This window comes from Peromyscus californicus, unplaced genomic scaffold (assembly GCF_007827085.1).
Source record: "Peromyscus californicus insignis strain IS unplaced genomic scaffold, ASM782708v3 Scaffold_19__1_contigs__length_69161282, whole genome shotgun sequence".
NCBI classification, from domain to species: Eukaryota; Metazoa; Chordata; class Mammalia; order Rodentia; family Cricetidae; genus Peromyscus; species Peromyscus californicus.
In genome coordinates this window covers 6,918,547-6,938,224 of record NW_026294491.1, presented here as the reverse complement: position 1 = coordinate 6,938,224, position 19,678 = coordinate 6,918,547, and the positions used below count along the sequence as shown (strand labels likewise).

At 41.3% G+C, this 19,678-nt stretch overlaps 1 protein-coding gene across 2 annotated transcripts in view; it reads right to left on the bottom strand.

Annotated features, from left to right (window-relative positions):
• Positions 1 to 19,678, bottom strand: part of Zfand3 (zinc finger AN1-type containing 3) — a 247,060-nt gene that overhangs the window by 39,232 nt on the left and 188,150 nt on the right. Inside the window, exon 4 of one of the 2 annotated variants that reach the window (XM_052744489.1) lies at positions 18,176 to 18,241. The exons of the other annotated variant lie outside the window; for it this stretch is intronic. Within the exon in view, the coding sequence (XP_052600449.1) occupies positions 18,176 to 18,241 (66 nt within the window). The remainder of the gene's footprint in view (positions 1 to 18,175; positions 18,242 to 19,678) is intronic. 2 annotated transcript variants of the gene reach the window in all.

Genomic DNA, 19,678 nt, shown 5'->3' with positions numbered 1-19,678 from the left:
AGGTCAGCCTCAGCTATATAGTGAGTCTGAGACAAACCTGGGTTACAAAGGAAGGAAGGAAAGGAGAGGGAGGGGAGGGGGAGGGGCTGGAGAGATGGCCCAGCAGACATGAGCACTGGCTACTCTTCCAGAAAAGCCAGGTTTGATTCCCAGTATCCAACAGTGGCTCACAACTGTCTGTAACTACAGTTCCTGAGGATCCAACACCATTTTCCAGTCTCCTCGGGCATGTATGTGGTACATAGACCTACACGCAGACAAAAACATCCATACATATAATTATTTTTTAAAAAATTTTAAAGATAAACTCAAGAGATCTGGGCATGGAAGCCCAAATTTAGAACCCCAGCATTCAGGAAGTGGAGGGAGGAGGGGAAGGGAAGAAAAGGGAAGGAAAGAGGAAGGAAACCCCAAGAGAAAAAAGATCACTACACGCTAGCCACGTGCCTTCTAACTGCTATCTCTTGACTACAAATCAGTGGCGAGAATGAAAATCCAAAGACTTGAACTCATGAAAAGAATCGTCTTGAATTTCTGCTGTACAATCTTCTTCAGTACTACCACAAAAGTAAGATTTGTATCTTTATGTATTCACGGAATAGATAACAGCCACACTTATTTTCATGTAATTATGTACAGGGTGGGTAATACTGTTTGTATTTAGTTTCTCAAAACACAAATTTAAGGGCTAAGCTTCCTAAAACTGTGGAGTAGATCTTCTATGCTCCAATCCCATTCAGTCTAGGTCTCCACAGCAGGCCTCTCGAGTCTTAGGACTGTCCTTAGACAGTGGGTAACTGACAACTACAGCTACTTCCTCCTGCTGCTGCCTAACATTTGAAGAGGGTTAGACGGTATAGACAGATCACATGTCTTCAAAAGATAATACTCCAGCATCTTGGTCTCCAAAGCACTAAATGACTTGCCCAGGTGTGACCCTAAGCTGGTTTTTTGTTTTGTTTTGTTTTTGTCAAAAAGATTGACAACTCATCTTTTACACAGAAACACTGACTATAGGAGCAGGGAATGGAAATGGGTAGAGATAAATGAGATACTATTCAAGTTTCATGAGTTATTTTTAAAGTCTTTCATTTAAACCATCTCATTTTATCCTTCCTTGGAGGGCTTTTCAAATCTTCAATTGTTCTACCTATTTGACTCACAATGTAAGCTTCCAGGTCAGGTACAGCACCAGCTACATGGCTGGCTACATTGGTGCTCAGCACAGCAATAAGGAGGGAGAGAAGAGCTAACCTCTGGAAAGGCAGGTTCCTCATGATGGCAATCCTGTCATGAGAAGCTGGCGTCTAGGGGATGTGTGCTACAGGTTTAATGAAAGGGAAAACGTTTGAACATTTTTATTTTGCTGTCTAAAGAAAATCAGCTTGAATGCATGACTGAGTAGCTGCTAAAATTAAACAGCTCATTTGCTTTTAAACTATTTTTGTTTCCAATTTAGCATTGAGCTTAATTCAGTTCCTTTTCCAACCTATCACTTAGCTTCTTCTACCCAAAAGCTAGCCTTTGACTCATTAGTGTCAGGGAAAATCCTTAAGCCTATAAATAAATAACCTAGGTGCCAAATTTCAACAACTTCTGAAGTGAGGCTACACTGAACCTAAATTCACATTTCTCCCCTGTGCCTAGAAAGAACACTGTAGCCTTTTCTCAATCAGAGCCAGAGCAGCAGGCATTCCATACTTGGGATTGCATCAATCATGGGCTCTACCAAGGGTACCAAGTGGAGAAAGCCACCTTAAAAAAAAAACAAAAACAAAAACTGCCAGACAATGGTGGCGAAAGCCTTTAATCCTAGCACTCAGGAGGCAGAGGCAGGTGGATCTCCAGGAGTTTGAGGCCAGCCTAGACTACTGGACAGTGAGTTCCAGGACAGCCAGGCTACACAATAAATTCTGTCTCAAAAAATAAATAAAAAATAAACAAATAGGTTGGGGGTTTAGCTCAGTAGTAGAGCGCTTGCCTAGCAAGCACAAGGCCCTGGGTTCGGTCCTCAGCTCCGGGGGAAAAAGAAATAAAAATAAACAAATAAATAAATAAGTTTGTAAAGGAGAGAGAAATAACCCCATTCATAAAATGAGCTGCTAGAAAATTAAGAGAATTAATAAAAATTATTATTATGAAAACTGTTTGTCACACATATTTGAAACATGTAACTATTTTTATTTATTTATTTTTTCCCAAAACAGGGTTTCTCTGTGAAGCAGTCCTGGCTGTCTTGGAACTCACTTTGTAGACCAGGCTGGCCTCGAACTCACAGAGATCCACTTGTCTCTGCCTCCTGAGTGCTGGGATTAAAGGTGTGTGCCACCAGCTGCTCAACTTGCTTTGATGAAAGATTTATCAAGCTGTCCACACTTCGAACAACCATACTAAAACTACTATGTATTACATTAAAGTTAAACTTTAAGTTCTGAAAATTGTATCATAATCATATAAGACTAATTCTTGGTTTTAAGAAATTACACATTAAAGATTTGATGTGAAAGAATACTGAATCTGCAACTTACTCAATAAGGGATATAGGTATGTGTAGAGATAAACAGTGGTAGAAACGTGTGGTTAAAAACATCAACTCTGAAGAACTAACTTTATAGGAAGTACCTGAGAATTTTACACACTCTCCTAACTTTTCTGGTAAGCCTGAAATTATGTTCAAACCAGAGTAACCAAGCTTGCAGGTGACTGGCAGAGAGCCTTCTGAACTTCTTCCCAGAAACACTGACCACACTTATGGTGTGATGGGAAAACTTGTGACAGACAGTTGAGGCTGACAACAGGGCGGTGACACCCTTTTCCAGGTTTGTGAGGCCTACTCTTACCTCTAAGTATGCTTTATGATCTGTCATAGACTTTGACAGGTCATTCCTAGTCTGTATCCCTCCAAACCCAATAAGGATCCATTTTTAATTATGTCAATTACTGCAACTGCTATTCTAGGAATGAGGACGGCCAAGACATTAAAATGTGATTTTACTCTTCTACAAATGCATTTATCAACAGCTGTCATGGGGAAATGTGGAGCTGAATCTTGTCAGTTACAAGAACTACCAGTTTGTGCCAGGCTAGAAACAAATGCACCTACGATTCAGCTTCTAGTACACTAATCTCTCCCCAACCTTTTAAAAGCCACATTGTATATTTAGATACATAATTCAAACTATGATGTAATAACATTATCTTTGGAGAAGAGTTCAACTTTTTCTAGAAAAAAAAATCAGCAGCTGCCAGTATATTTTCTATCAAGTGAACATGTGCCACATTCAAGGTATAAAGGCCATTAAGATTATGTTACATCCTTTGCCCTCACTGGAGTAACAGAAATGGACACACTAAGCTCAATGCCCTACTTCTAGCTTACGCATGTATGCATTTTTAGTAAGTTCTGAAAGGGCAGATGAATGTGGGAAATGCCTAACAGGTAACTAATTCCTCCATCTGTAGAGTTAATAGAGATGTGGTTTATTTCAAATTCCAAGCTGTGGTTCTGCTATTTGGGAATGGCTTTCTGAAACTCTGTAGGTGGATAGTGGTAATGAAAACAGAGAATTCAGAACGGCAGGGAGCATAAGGCCAAAGAAGCTTTTATAGCAGAGCATGTGCGTGTACCAAAAATAATTATACACATATAGTGGGAGGCTGGTTAACGGAGTCCACAGAGGCACTTGGCTGTTCAGATAACTAATCACAATACGAGGTCCCCCGTGACAAAAATGTCTCCAAGGTTAAACTTTCTGATTTTTAATCATAAATAACCAAATTTATTGGCTAAAGTGTTTCCTCATGTTGTTGGTTTAGATGCAAGTCTTCTTTTAAACCATGATTTTAGCCACACAAAAATGGGTAACCTGCTATGGACCCTAAATTGTGCTAAAAGAGAAATATGCAAGTATACATTAAAAAAAGAGAGCTTGAGAAATGAGGCATATTTATTTTTAAACACAGCAAGCTTGTGAAAACTCTAAAAGGACTGCTTTTCATTAATATATACATTGAAATTAACTTTTAAAACAAGGACTAAAAACACAAAAGCAGAACAGAACAAACAAAACCTGTCTTAAAAAATATAAAGTCAAAAAGGAGTTGGGGACACAGCTCAGTGGCAAAGTACTTGATGGGGCAGGGGGACGACATGGGGCAGGACAGGGGCGACTACCATACAGCCTAAATGTATTTTCTGGTTCTTTCTCAGAAGGAATCTGAAAAAGCATTAAAAAAAAAAAATGAAGAATAAACCTATTTCAATAAAATAAATGTATGTGTTTAATATATTTAACAGGCAAGGGATTTTTTTTTTTAAAGGATTTTGTGTGTGTGTGTCTACAGGTGTCCACAGAGACCAGAAAGGAAAGCTATGGGCAGATGTGAGCTCATTGACAAGCTCTAGAAGAACAGCAACTGCTCTTAATCACTGAACCATCTCTCCAGCCTCAGCAAAGAAATTTTAAAGCAAGTTCTAAAGATGTTCTCATTGGGCTATGGAGATTACAGCTGACTTCGGCAGCTTCAAGCCACTGTGAGCAAAGAAACCCCCAAAGCTGGTCTCAGAAAAAGCAGGAAGCGGGGAACGTCTCTGAGAACCAGAGCAGGGAACCACTCAAAGTGTCTCTGCAGAAGTGGTGTGTGATTCTGCAAGCTCTGGGCTGGCAGCCAGCCCACTGCCTGGCAAAACTCTGGCCAGGCCTTCTATAAAGGAACTGAACAGGCTAAACAGACACAGTGTGTCCACGGTCTCTCAGACCCACATTCTCTTCCTTAATGTGAACTCCTGACAACAGTTTTCAACTTGCTTACAACTAATTCTGCTAGTCAGCATACCTACTGGACTCCATCCCAAGGAAAACCTCTACTAAGAGCCCCATTCAAGAGACATGGTAGAAGGAACCCCCTCTGCACTAACTAAGGCTTCTTTTTTAGATGCCACCAGAGAACTACGCTTAGCTCAGCAAATGAGAACCAGAGAATGGAGACCAAGGTAAACAGAAAAATGTCCTCAAGACGAGTCAGCAAAGGGAGCAGCCCTACAAAGTCAGAAAGGACTGTGTCCTCGATTATGTCATGAACAAGGACAGAGCACTACAGAGCAGGATCAGAGAACAAGTATGATGACTGGAATAAAGTCCCAAGAAGTGTTGAAAGATAAACAGAATTACCCAGCCAGCGAAGGAGGAAGCCGACACAGTGAGAATGGGGAGAGAGGTTCTCAGCCAGCCATCCCAGCGAGAGGAGAAAGACTTCCTGGAGTAGAAGGGTGACACTGGACTTCATATTTAAGGTACCTACCAAGCTCTCAACATCTTGAATGAAACAAAGGATAGCCTAGCCACTAAACACTTCATTATAAATTCTATGACAACAAAGATTAAAAATATGATTATAAATATTATAAAGATGAAAAATTTCCAGATACTTTACTTGTAAAAGTTAAAAGCAGTGCCATCTGACTTCTCAGTGATAACATGAAATGCCGGGAAACAAGGAGACTGCAGTCCTAGGATTTCAGGCACACTCTCTGGAGCAGCTGCAGCAGAGAGGACACTTCCCAGTCTCCTCTGCTGCCCAGCCTCGGTGCTATACTTGAGCATTGAGGGGATCAAAGAGGGTAAGAGCAAGAAAGCAGCTCTAGGGTAACATGCCAGGAACTGACAGAACCTGACAACCAACGAGGTATTACGTAAAACATTCTTTTTCAAGTGAACAGGTACTATGGTACCGACCAGACCTATAAAAACTGAAATGTATCTCTGCTATACAGAACTTGGTGGTCTGGCAGGGAGCATTTGGAGAGTCACAACCATGCACATGATGACATTTACTGGATTTCTTGTTCTGTGAACCACCTGTAATAACATGGAACACCTGCCTGTGGTGTGGAGCTGAACACACGCACATATGCATGTGCATGTACAAACAACACTGGACAAAACAAACAGTTAATGCAAGGGAACAGGGTTTCTCTAATCAGAAATACAGACGGGCTAGAGAAGATGGTGCTGAACTTGACAGATGATTAAATTAGTAAATAGATAGAGGGAGGAGGAAGGAAGAGGAAAGGAGTAATACACTATGAGCACCAGGATGAGGACCAGTGTGAACTGAATGTTCACCAAAGTAGGGCTGGAAGAAAGGATTCTCCCCAGGTTGTAAGGTTCTCTCTGCATATGAAGTAGTAACACACAGTGTCCAGGAGAGACTGGTTGGCTGTGCGGACAAAGACTGTCTCTATAGACTGGTGCTCGCTCTCCTAACCCACTTGATGGTATGACATGCTACCTACTGTGTCTCACACAGTGAACTTCAAAGTTCGTTAAAAACACAGAGGCATACTACACCCATGTTCCTCTCTCTGCTCTTTCCTCTAAGAAAGTGCCAATTTGGTTTACACACACTTACATAACTGAATTACAAATCTGGACCAGCTACTATTTGGAGATGTTTTCCTGCTCAGTCCACCAGTGTTTACTGTAGCTACTTCTAGCTTGATGGTTCTGTCTACGCCTTTACTCAGAAAAGAATGATCTTGGACAAGCTCTGGCTTCCCACCACACCACAGACTTCTTTCTGTCAGTCCACCCAGTGGTCTGTGAGCTATAAGAACAGTTTTCCCTAGTTCCCCACCTCCTGAGTCTTCTTATGAACCTTTCCCAATCCTGCAGGGAGCCTTTTTCCTTTCTGGCTTCCTCACTGACATTCTGTCCTCAGTGCCTTGCTCCTTGTATTCATTCCCTTAACAATTTGCATAAGTTAGTTATTGTTCCTCAAACAGGCCACTATTTCTAATTTTATTACTATCTACAACAGTGGTTCCCAACCTTCCTAATGCTACAGCCCTTTAACACAATTCCTTTTGTCATGGTGACCCCAACCATAACATTATTTTGTTGCTACTTCATCACTATAATTTTGTTACTGTTATGAATCATAATGTAAATATCTGATATGCACGAAATCTGATATGTGACACATACACACCCCCCCAAAAAACGGGTCAAGACCCACAGGTTGAGAAGTGCTGATCTACAAGGACGTAAAATTTAGCTTAAAATCCAAAACTGAAAACAGTACCAACTGTTTCCCTTTGCACTCTCTCCCGGTCATCAGCCCATCTTCCCTTGGTTCCTGGTTTATGCTTTACATTTTTATTCAGCCAATTCTTATCAACTGTCAAATCTTGTCAGTTACTCATATAAACATCTTTCTCAGAGTTATCTCTCTTTCTTCATTCTACTGGCCACTATCATAAATAACCAACAAAATCAGTATCGACGGAAGCTTTTTGTCAAATAAAATTTTATGGTTGGTTCTTTTTTTAAAAAAAAAAAATAAAACCACACACACTCACAAAAAAAAAAAACAAGGTCACCCAGGGTGGCCTCTAATTAATTATATAGCTAAGGGCTGGCTATGAACCCCTCATCTTCCTGCTTCAACCTTCCAAATTCTGGGATTACAAGCATCTGTCTTCAGGTTCAAATCTTACTTTGTATGGAAAGGGGAAAATCTACATTTGCCCAATGGCAAAGCATTTACAGACTGAAGGACCCATCTCTAACATTACTTCATAATTTGCCTGGCTTCTGACAATAAGATTATCATATAACAGGTGTCTTTACCTACTCTATAGCTTAAGGCATCAAAGAAAAGAGTGACAGTGTTCTCCCTTCAGCCTGTATTTTATACAACAAAACTACAATTTCTCCAGCAGCAATTCTGATTGTGACAAAGAGCTGAACAACCAGAACACTTGACCTCTGGGATCAAACTGGGATGCCCTTCCAAAAGCACTCCTTTGTGCTCTATGCCAGCGTCTGTCTCCAGGGTCTGAATGCTGTGGTTGGGGGTGCTCAGAGCTCAGCGGCACTGCATCATCTCAATTTCTCAAGCTCAAACTGTTTACATGACACTCTGAAGTGCTGCTGTACCTCAAGTTTTCTATTCACACAAACCACAATCCTGCTGCTAGTCTCTGACTCCACACCCCAGTCCCCCTTTATCATGCCTAATGATTCTAGGGTTCTGAATTCTAAGAATTTCTCAGGCAGGAGTCACCTCTTTAAAGGTCACCTCATGTTATGCTTGCTCCTGTGGTTATGTGTGCACACATGCAAGACCCGAGCATATATGCCTGTACACCACATGTGTGCAGGAGCCTGCAGAGGCCAGATCACCTGGAAGAGGAGTCAAAGGTGATTGCGAGCCACCGAATGTGGGTACTGGGAACTAAACTCAGGTCCTATGCAAAAGTACTCAGAGCTATTGACCACTGAGCCATCGCTCTAGCTTCGGTGTAGCAGGATGTTAGAAGGTCTTATTAATAAAAACAAACCTGGAGCCAGGTTATTGGGGTGAACGCTGGAAGATCAGAGAAGAAGCACAAGCCACAGCTAACCTCACCTCACCTCGCCAGTTCCTCAGCTGATCCTGTTTCCTCAGACTGGAAGCCTCTGAGTCCTCATCCAAATGAATCTCAGCTGAACTGCTGCTAGAAAGCCTGAAAGCTTAACCAGCCTAGTTCCTGGTCTTCACGCCTTATATACCTTTCTGCTTTCTGCCCTCACTTCCTGGGATTAAAGGCTCACTTTCTGGGATTAAAGGCGTGTGTCACCATGCCTGGCTGTTTCCAATGTGGCCTTGAACTCACAAAGATCCAGACGGATTTCTGCCTCTGGAATGCTAGGATTAAAGGTGTGAATGCCACCATTTTCTAGCCTCTGTATCTAGTGTCTGTTCTGTTCTCTGACCCCAGAGAGTTTTAAGTTTATTAGGGTGCACAATATTTTGGGGAACACAATACCACCACACTTTGGTCTTTACTTTTAAAAATAAACCTAAATTATTTGTATGCTGCTCTCTAAAGCTGGAATTAGTTGTATTTGTTTCTGAATTTAATCTGTCTCTTTGTGGTTGAATTTCCAGGGGCAAGCAAAGTCACTTCTTTTGCATGTTGTAGATTCAACTATAGGACTCTGTCATGGTGATTATTTAAGAGACAGGGCCCCACCTGATCCTAGACTCCATAGAAACACTTGCTTCTGAAGATGTGCTCCACAACCACCACAGCAAGCAATCCAGTAAGATGATGATGTTAGTTGGCCATGATAATGAAGTATTTCCAGAGATGTTTATCTCCTGAAGGTGATGCTTTAGACACAGACGCAGGCAGGAGGAGTACGAGCAGCCCACCCACTGGCAGTAGAGGCAATGGGACTGTCTCCCTTGAGATGGATGAGCAAGCAGGAAAACAGATAACACAACTTGTCTTGAAAGCAAGCAGCAAGATGAGGCAGTAAAACCCCATCAGCATACATCATCCTCTCATGGCCCAGTGTCATCCCAGCCTCTATTAGCTGCCGCTGCATCAGCTCAAGTCCCACACACTTTATCCTGTTTGTAATTGCTGATGAGCAGTAATAAGGCCTCCATGCCTCAGCTCCGTCCGTTCCACTTCGGCACCCACCTATTAGGTAATAACTTTTATTTACAGCCTTGCTTGATGTGCTGTTCTATTAGTATAGCCAGAAACCAAGTAGGACAGAAAAAAAAAAAAAAGTCTCCTTAATGGGTAGTATCATTGCCAGGCACCGAAGATTTATACCTCAGCTTTGGGGCTGTTCTACAGTGCTCATTCTGGTGAGCCTGCTGGGGCCACAAGGCTACATTCCTGTCCCAATGCCTTCTAACAAGCACACATATCTAAGCAGCAGCAGCACCTGAACAGCACTGCCTAGATCCAGCCAACACCCAGAGAAACACAAAAGCACCAAAGAGGAGTAAAGTAGAAAATGTCTCAACATCCTTCAGAAATGGTGTAGGCTCAGGCATCTTGCCCCAGTGAAGCAATAGAACAGCTCATGAGTGGGTGTTTGGGCCTCTTTCTCCTTGGTGAGAGTGCAAGCTGTGACAAAAGAAATGACATAAAAGTTTTTTAAAAATGTTCCAAGTGTGTTCATGAACCTAAGCAAACTGAATGTGCTCAAAGCACAAGGACAGGAAAGGTTCAAATTCAAGGGTCAAGTGTTTCCTTCATCCACCCTTTCCCCCAAGCCATTCTAAAACAGCAACAAGCCACATCAGATGCTAAGCTATAACACAGACTCATGCAACTGGGGGCAAGACGATGTTGCCCCCATTTAAGGGCACAGTTAAAAACAAGGACGTATTCCCTGGCTTTTTCTGAAATCCATATACCATGGATGCCCAGCATCAAGTCATCCACATATCTAGTGCCTTAGTCCCTCATTTCATTCTCTAACACAAACAATTGAGGCACACTGACTAATAGAAAAACAAGCCAGTAATAACCAATACAAAATACAGCACAGACCACGTCCCTTTACCTCCTCAACTATTAAAACCCACATCCTGGTCGGAGTCAGCCACTATGACATACCATTATAGACTTCAGTGGGAAGTACTTATTTAATTGGGCAGAACATGGCAAGGTGGTACCTTTTCAATTAGGAAAAAAAAATTGCAACTTTGTCAAGTATTTTATATTCATTTTGCCCCCCAACTCCAAGGATCAAATGAACTCCCTGAAGACCAAAGATGATGAATGCACAAGGTAAAAAATTTGTTAATACTTTTTTCCTTGCCATGGCAGATTTACTGTTTTGATCTTTCTTCAATGGTTACATTAAATGCAAATAAAAAAGAAAGGTTTATATCTTCCCTAATATTCTACTGATGGGAACTTGCGTATTACATAAGTAGGTCAAATTTCTAATTTTCTGTCTCAAATGCTGAGACTGCAGACCTAAGGATGAGTTCTATCTGGAGAACCAACAAGAAAGAAAAAGTGACATACAGTTGAGCTCACACCTGGAGAAGAGAGGACAGGACGTCATTTTTTAGCAGAGCCACCTATGGTGAATACTACTGACCACTACAGCTTGGATCACTGACTCAGTTCTTCAGGATCCAATGCACCAGTTGAAGTGTTTTCATGAATACTGACTATGTGGAGTTCAACTACACAACTACAGGTTCTGTGAGATGTGCAGGACACCTCTGACTCAACACCGCCCCCCTTCAGCTTCTTAATCAGTTGAAAGGATTTTATAGAACCTCTTGGTAACACAGAGCAATGAAGCATTCCCTCTAACTGGCTTCTGAACACTGATATGAAGTGCATTTAGCACATCAGTCTTCTCTCAACTCCCAGGTGGAAGGGGCTTCTTCTACCTTTGTAAGAACACACAACAATATCACAAGCAGGCTTCCTAAAAATAGGGAAGAAAGGGTTAGGGAGGAAAAAAGAAACAATGAACAAGACAAGGCTATTCTAGTCGTGTCATTTTGTCACTGAACTGAAAGGAGAATAGGTGACCCAAAAGGATAAATATGTAGGGAAGAGGAGGAGGAGAAAACCGAGCAGGCCAGGATACACCCTGTGCTTCTTACAGGGTGCAGAGACAGTACTTTCTGGGAAAAGCGTCTTGATGTTTAAAGGGACAGTTTCTAATTCCACCTGCTTTCATCTCAGGCCCCACAAATAGTTATTTCACTGGCTACTCTACTAATTACAACTACATTTCAACATACAAACAACATTTTAAAATCATCATTTTTCAAGTGTATCAGCAAGTATTATCTAATTAACATACATGCTGGAAGAGAGTAAAAGGGAAGTGTGTATACAATGGAGAAAGTCTGCTGGCTGTGGGCTCCAGTCAAATCTGCCTGTGAATATTTTCTCATCTAAACTTCAGAGAAAAGGGGACTGTAAAATAGATGGAAAAAAGCCTTATGGGGTAGTCAGCTAAAGAGGGCTTTCCCTTTCCCATATGCCAAAAGGTCTACCCTGGACACACCCAGTGCACCACTTGGAGTCCCTTGAGTTACTGCTTAAAGATCCTGCTAGATAATAAGACTTTCTCCAAGGCAATCTAAAACCAGGCATGGCTCCCTACCTCTTTGTTCAGGATAGGTTTTTTGTTTGTTTGTTTGTTTGTTTGTTTTTAAACCTGCCTCAAGTCAGTTATCTGGGAACAACTTCAACTGAGAAATGCCTCCGTTCACACTGTCTGTAGACAAGTCTGTAGGGCACTTTAATGACTAATGATCAATGTAGGTATAGCAGGTCCAGCTCACCAAGAGAGACATTGTCTTTGGGCAGGTGGTCCTAGATGGTATAAGAAAGCAGGCTGAGTGCACCTGGAGGAACACGCCAGTAAACATTACTACTGCTCCACTGCCTCTGCTCCAGTTCCTGCCTTGACTTTCTTCAGTGGCGGAGTGTGACCAGAAAGTTGTAAGATGAAATAAATCCCTTTTCTTCCCCAAGTTACTTTTGGTCATGGACTTTTATCACAGTGATAAAACCCTAAGACAATGTCCACTCCAATTTCAATTTTGAGGTTCATGAATATCACACCCCAGAAAAAAGGACTTTTCTTTTGTTGCAGCTGCAAATAAATCTTTAAACAAGAAAACCTAAGAGAAAGCCAAACTTCCCACCTTTCCTACAAAACACTTTAACCACAAAAATAAGACCACATGAATTTCTACATAGAACTGGTACTGTGGAAGGATGCTGACCAGAGCTACAACCACCACGCTCACGCTTTTGGTACCATGTGGTGATTAGAAGATGAAGGACAAAAGGAATTCTTCAAGTGGCTTGTTGCCAAGGAAGCAGACTCTCCTTTACAGCACATTTGATCTTGGCAGGATGGTTCTGAGAATTAACAAGGGAACGTGTGCAAAACACTCAGAGCTCTCTGAAGAAAAGTGGGCTCTGCAGTTATCTGTAGGTGTTGTGTGCTTGTACTCTCATTCTCTGGCCAAGGCAACCCAGGACACACAGAGCACCTTTTAGCCCTTTGCTGACAGACCCTTTAGTGTTCAAGCAAGACTGAATAACCTTTTACTTATTTTTTTTCTGATTAAAAACCAAAATTATCACGATGCTGCTTATTTTTACCTACCAAGGGTTATACTGAATTTAATAATAATAATAATAATAATAATAATAATAATAATAATAATAATAATAGAGGCGGGGGGCATGGCTCAGCAGTTACGAGCACTTGATGCTTTTGCAGAGGACCTGGGTTTGGTTCCCAGCACTCACATAGTGGCTCACAACCCTCTCTAGCTCCAGTTCCAGAGGACAATGTCTTCTTCTGGGCTTCTTGGGCATCAAGAAAACATGTGATGCATATCCATATATGCAGAAAAACAAACACAAAAATAAACATAAAACAAATCTTTAAAAAAAAAAAAAAAAAGGTTCTGCATGGCTAAAATCCAGATTCAGAAAGTCTTTCCAGCAGCTCATGAGTAGAACTGATCTTTAATTCGTCATTAGGGCTCCTATCTGCAATCTGCATCTTAGAGCTACTACAAAGGATTTCCTGTGTTCTCTCTGTCTCCTCCCTCTCCCTCTGTCCCACGCCCTTTTCTCACAATGATGACTGCAAGCCAAGCCATTTCTGTAATACCACCACCACTGCACTTGCTGGCCACCCAAGTTATGACATTATCCTCTACCAGACCCTAACGAACTCACTTAAAATACAAACTGGGATGCCCTACTTAACCACTCAGGTCTTTACTAAGCCAAACAAAAACAAGTCTAAAGCTGACCTTTAGACCCAAACAAAAACAAAAAACCTTTTATCACTGTACACTCTTATCTAAAATGTCCATATGCCTTTCTATGTTATTTATATGTACATTCAGATAAATAAACATATATATATCTCATATAGAGATATATATAGATATATCTGAATATGTGTGTGTGTGTGTGTGTGTGAATTTACAAAACATGAATTTTAAATGGCTGAGATAAAGGTTTTTATTAGTGTTCTTCATGTCTCACAAACTACATTATGTGCAACCTTATTCACAAACTACACCAGTGCCCTTATTCACAGACTACACCTGTGTATCCTTATTCAAAGACTACACCTGTGGTGATATTTTATTGTGCTGAAATGTGGTGATATTTTATTTATATGTTAATAAATAAAGTTTGCTCGAGATCAGAGGTCATAGCCAGCCATAAACAGAAGTCAGGGGTGACAGCACATGCCCTTAATCCGATCACATGGCAGGCAGAGTTTCTGTGCATCCCAGGACACAGCCAAGCGTGGTGACACACGCCTTGAATCCCAGTACCAACCATAGAGACCTGGAGGTCTGTACAGACAGACAGTTATGAGGAAGTGAGGTGGCTGGGCTAAGAGCCAATGAGAAGGCAGAACAGCAAGACAATAAAGGTGCAGGTTAGACAGGAAGAAGCTGGTTTGGTTCTCTTGGGAAGCTATGGTGGTGTAGTGAGCTAAGATTAGTTTGGTGGCTATCACTATTGCTCTGATCTCTACGGCTTTCACCCCTGTATTTGGCTCTGTGTTTCTTATTTAATAAGGCTGTTTAGAAATTCCTCTACATACACCTGTCCCCCTAGTCAGATACCACTAACTTAAACAACTAAACAAGGTGGAAAGACTTGATGAATGTGCACCATGGCAAGAAAAAAGAGCACACCAGTGTTTAGGACTGGGGACGAACTAAACTATGGCTGAGATTATTAACGCATCAGCCAGGTGGTGGCACACATCTTTAATCCAACACTAGGAGGCAGAAGCAGGTGCGTCTTTGAGTTCAAGGCCAGCCTGGTCTACAGAGTTCCATGGCAGCCAGGACTATACAGACAAATCCTGTCTCAAAAAAACAAAAGAAGGAAGAGAGAGAGAGGGAGGAGGGAGCGAGGGAGGGAGGGAGGGAAACCAAAAAAAACTCTTACAATTTTCAATGAGGTAACAGAACAGGTGTCTTAAGAACAAGGCTCCTCCCTTCAAAGTTTCCACCATTTTTAAAAAAAAAAAGCAAACTCATAATGCACACACCTTTAATCCCAGCACTCAGGAGGCAGAGGCGTTGTGATCTCAGAAGTTCCAAGGCCAGCCTGGTCTACAAGGCAAGTTCCAGGATAGCCAGGACTACACAGAGAAACCCTGTCTCAAAACAAACAAACAAACAAATGAGAAACTCAAAACTCCTTAGAGACTTCTGTTAAAATCTGAGTATCTGAAGAGAGATCTTACAGATCTTTCCCTTCTGGAAAAGGGCCATGTAGGGTTCAGACACCCAGGCAAGGGACTACCAGTTGTGGTAAGAGGGGGGACCTGGCATCTTCCATGTGGTGTTTGTTGGTTTTTATAGGCACATAGAATTCAAGAGTTATAGAGTTTGAACCAAGGTTTAAAGGAAAACCATTATTATCACAACCACCACCACCATCTCCACCTCCAGCACCACTACCTCCTCCTCCTCTTCCTCCACCACACCACCATCACCACTGAGCTCAGGAAACTCCTGAGTGGGTTGTGTGAAGATGGAAAGGTGATGCATCAGGTAAAGTAGAGATGCTGGGGTGTTGGAGAAGCCAGGAGCATGAGATGTCATCAGGAAAAACTAGAGCCACTGCAAGGAACTTATTCAAGGAAGAGGCTACAAGGGATTGCAAATGGCAAAACTGCCCAAGTCTGCGGGAGTTCAGAAGATGCCACCACAAGTTCTGAATGGTAGACACGGAGCTCACAGGTTCGGCACTTTTCCCGGCTGGTTTTTGAACCTGCTTTGGACCACCCTTTCTTCGCTATATCCTCGTAACTCCCTTTAGAAAGACGTACATGTAATCTGTTCACCTGGATATTGAAGTTTGCTTGCTGTCTCAGATGAGACTTTGGACTTCTGAACTGTGCTAAGACCGTGGGGATTTTTGAAGTTGGACTGAGTACATTTTAAATTGTAGGTTGGTCATCTGTCTTTAGGGACTTGAAACAGAATGCTATGGCTGCAATTTAAAATGTCCCCTATAGGCTAATGCTTTCAACAGTCCCCTAGTGTTTGTGCTATTTGAAATTAGTGGCAACTTTTTTAGAACATGGGGTATGGAAACCCATTGCAAGCAGAAGGCCTTTGAAGGCCTTGCCCACATCTGCTTTCATCCAGTCCCTGCCTCACGGTATGCACGATGTAAATAGGCTCTACCTCACACATCACAGCTTCCTTGCTATAGTGGATTGAAATCTTTCTGAAACCAGGAGCTGTTGTAGAATATTATTTTAAGGTGTGTTATTTTGTTTATGCTGCATTTGTTTAACTCTGTGAAGCTGTGTTACTGTCAGAACTGAATGGCCAATAGCATAACAGGAGAAAGGATAGGCGGGGCTGGCAGGCAGAGAGAATATATAGAAGGAGAAATCTGGGAGGAGAAAGAAAAAGAGGCAAAAGGTAGACAGGATAATTTAAAATAAGAAAAGCTGGCAAGGAACAAGCCAAGCTAAGGCTGGGCATTTATAATTAAGAATGTGTGTGATTTATTTGGGAGCTGGGTGGTGGGCCCCCCAAAAGCGCAAAAGAATAAAAGAAAATCCAACAACAAGGAGCCAATATAAATCCTTCTTCCCCTAATTTATTTCTGCCAGGTATTTTGATAACATTAAAAAATACTACTGCAGTTATAAATAATTAAACAATGAACTATTCAACAGCTAACATGTGAGCTGTGTACAATACTCTTCTTATATTGAGCCTTATTATCCCACTTTACAGATGATAAACAACTTTGAAATGACAACTTACTTTTAAAAGAAAAAAACAAAACAAAACAAACCAATATATAAATGGCTAAAAAAGCCAGGCAGTGGTGACGCATGTCTTTAATCCCAGCACTTGGGAGGCAGAGGCAGGTGGATCTCTGACTTCAAGAGCAGTCTGGTCTACACATCAAGTTCCAGGACAGCCAGAGCTACACAGAGAAACCCTGCCTCAAAAAACAACCAACCAACCAAATACACACACACCCCACTGAAACCTGATCTGGTTTTAGAAACTGCATTTTTAAACTACATTACTATACACTATTACCAAATTTGTGTTTTGTTTTTTCTAAACTTCAATCAATGACATACTTTTCTACTATTGGGGGGGCATACAATAAAAATGTGATAAGTAATAATATGACGTAATGTAATACAACAGGTTTTAGCATCTGCAAGATTGACATTCAAGTCCTATCTACAACACTCATTAGCAATCTTACTCAGGAAACCCACTCAGTGTCCTGAGGACCAACATCATTTCATCCATGAAAGAGAATGAGAACCATCATGCAGATGGTCTCCCAACCTCCCACTGGCCAGTGAGGACAATCCAACTCACTCGAGGGCAACTGTTCGGTACCTCAATCAAGCAGAGAAATGCACTCTATCTGGTAGAGCTTGCTCACTGTGCACAGGAACAATGACAGCAAGCTAGGACTATCACATACACTTGTCTCTAAGCTGGCCATGTGGAAGAAAAAAGTAAAATCAAATTCTTTTAGAGTTCAGCACCTGGATGTGACTGAGTCTGCACAAATATGGTCTGCATAAACATCCACAGCAACCATATTTACAGGAGCTAAGGCCTTAAAGCTGTATCTGCAACAGTTTCTATTGTTTCTGTTTGACAGTTTTAAAGGGCTAAATTAAGTTATGAAGACCATCTTGACTGTGACCTTTAGAAAACAATATAATATGAATACAAACCTTGAGATATTTTAAACAGCAGGTAGCATTACTAGAAAGGCAAACCATTTAAAATAAGCCATAGGCTAAGGGAGCAGTGGGCATTAGAACTTCTTTGTAAAGGGCTACAAGATTCATGACTTCATGTGGGATAAAAATATCACAGATGCAAAGATATTTGGAGCATCATCAATCCGAGAAGACTGGTTTCAGCAAACACCATGGCTTTATCAACAAGTAATTTCCCAAAACTACTAAGATACTGTAACAAACAAATTGGTACTTACTTTTGTAATAACGCTTCTTTATGCTTTCATCATTATTTTTAGGAGATCCAGGACTTAAGACAGCTGGGCAATACTCTGCATTTCACACCTTGTTTTTAAAAATGTCTTAACATCCTTGTGATATTAGCAAGCTGGTCGATTTCCATGCCCACTTACTTGGAACTAGCTACCAGGACTCCTAGGAACATCGCTCTCACTTCTACTCAAACTTCACCCAACCCCAAGTACAAAATGTATCATTTTGTAATTGATAAAAACAATTAGAAAATCCCCTGGAGTATGCATACCAAGTAAGAACCAGTGGCTAATTTCTGGGAAGAATTCAGGTAAGGATGGTATACATACCTGCACCACAGGATCTTTTGGTTGGTGTGATTAACGAGACATGAGCTGTGTCTGTGCATGGCCCACCTAGAAACAAACAAACAAACAAACAAAAAAAACAGGCCCATCAGTCAGGTACGTTCCACATGCCCACTGCTGCCACCACGAATAAGAAACAGAAACCTACAGAGGACAGGCTCCACCTGCAGATATGCTGGGAGCGGCAGCAAGAAGGTGATGACCTGCATGGATTCCTTTAAAGAGCTTGTATTTTAGCTTTAGCAATGGAATCCAGAGTCCCAGCCTTTCTACAGAATGCACCTTTTATAAAACAATCTGAAGTCTCACATAATGTTGAGAAGTTAAAGAATAAAAATTTAATTAGAATTCAGATCCAGGAGAGAAGAAATTACCCAAATTTTAGGGAAATGAGTTCTTCCACTAAGCAACCAGGGAAGCATGTGTCCTTTTTTAATTTCAGTGGTCACTGTACTTTGAATTTACTGTAAAACTAGCCTTACTCAGAGAGCATTCCCAAAGAATAGCAAAGGGCTTATCAGAAGAAATAAGGATTGTTTTAGTATATAAAGAAAATACTGCTGATCAAGGAAGGATATTTCCTTTCTACTAAGAAGCATGGACGAGTATGTCTTCATGGGATCTTGGTGGGCTCAGAGATTTGGTCCAGAGTGTGAAAAGAGTTTAGTTAGTAGAAGGCGGCTTGAATTCTGCAGGGTAAGGACAGGCACTACAACATTACGTTGATACTGATTACCCCTCATCAATGGCTATGCCCCATCTTGGAAAACAGGAAGTTGCTGTACAAATATGGATGCCAGTATCTCTCAACTTGCCCTGAGAAAGCAATATTGGTGACCACAAAGGAACAGAATGTACAGGCAGATGTTACATTATTCTGAAAAGGTTCTTTAAGTGACTGACTAGCAAAGGAAAACAGTTACTTAGCACAGGTTTATATCATGTATGACAAGACTTTACATGACATAATGGCAACAACGCTTACACAGTATAAGTCATAGAAGGACATATTTAAGGAAGAAGAATCAAAGAAGTAAGCTGTAACTTCCTAAAGCACTTGACAAACGCCCACGGTGGACAGACAGGTTAGTCCCGCAGCGTTTGCAATCTTATTAGAAAGGCAAGCTTTATGTACGTAAGAACAATACACAGCAACAATAAATGGCTGGACAGAAAAGAATCAACTGCCAAAGCATCAAACAGATATTGAATGTCACGTGCAATTAAGAGGAAGGACATTCGGGCTGGAGAGACGGCTCAGAGGTTAAGAACACCGACTGCTCTTCCAGAGGTCTGAGTTCAATTCCCAGCATCCACATGGTGGCTCACAACCATCTGTAATGAGATCTGGTGCCCTCTCCTTATACATAATAAATAAATAAATCTTTAAAAAAAAAAAAGGAGGAAGGACATTCACCATTGGCCAACATCACCTGAAAAATGCAAGAGTTTGAAAATGCAAGAAAAGTTAGAAAAATTCAAAAG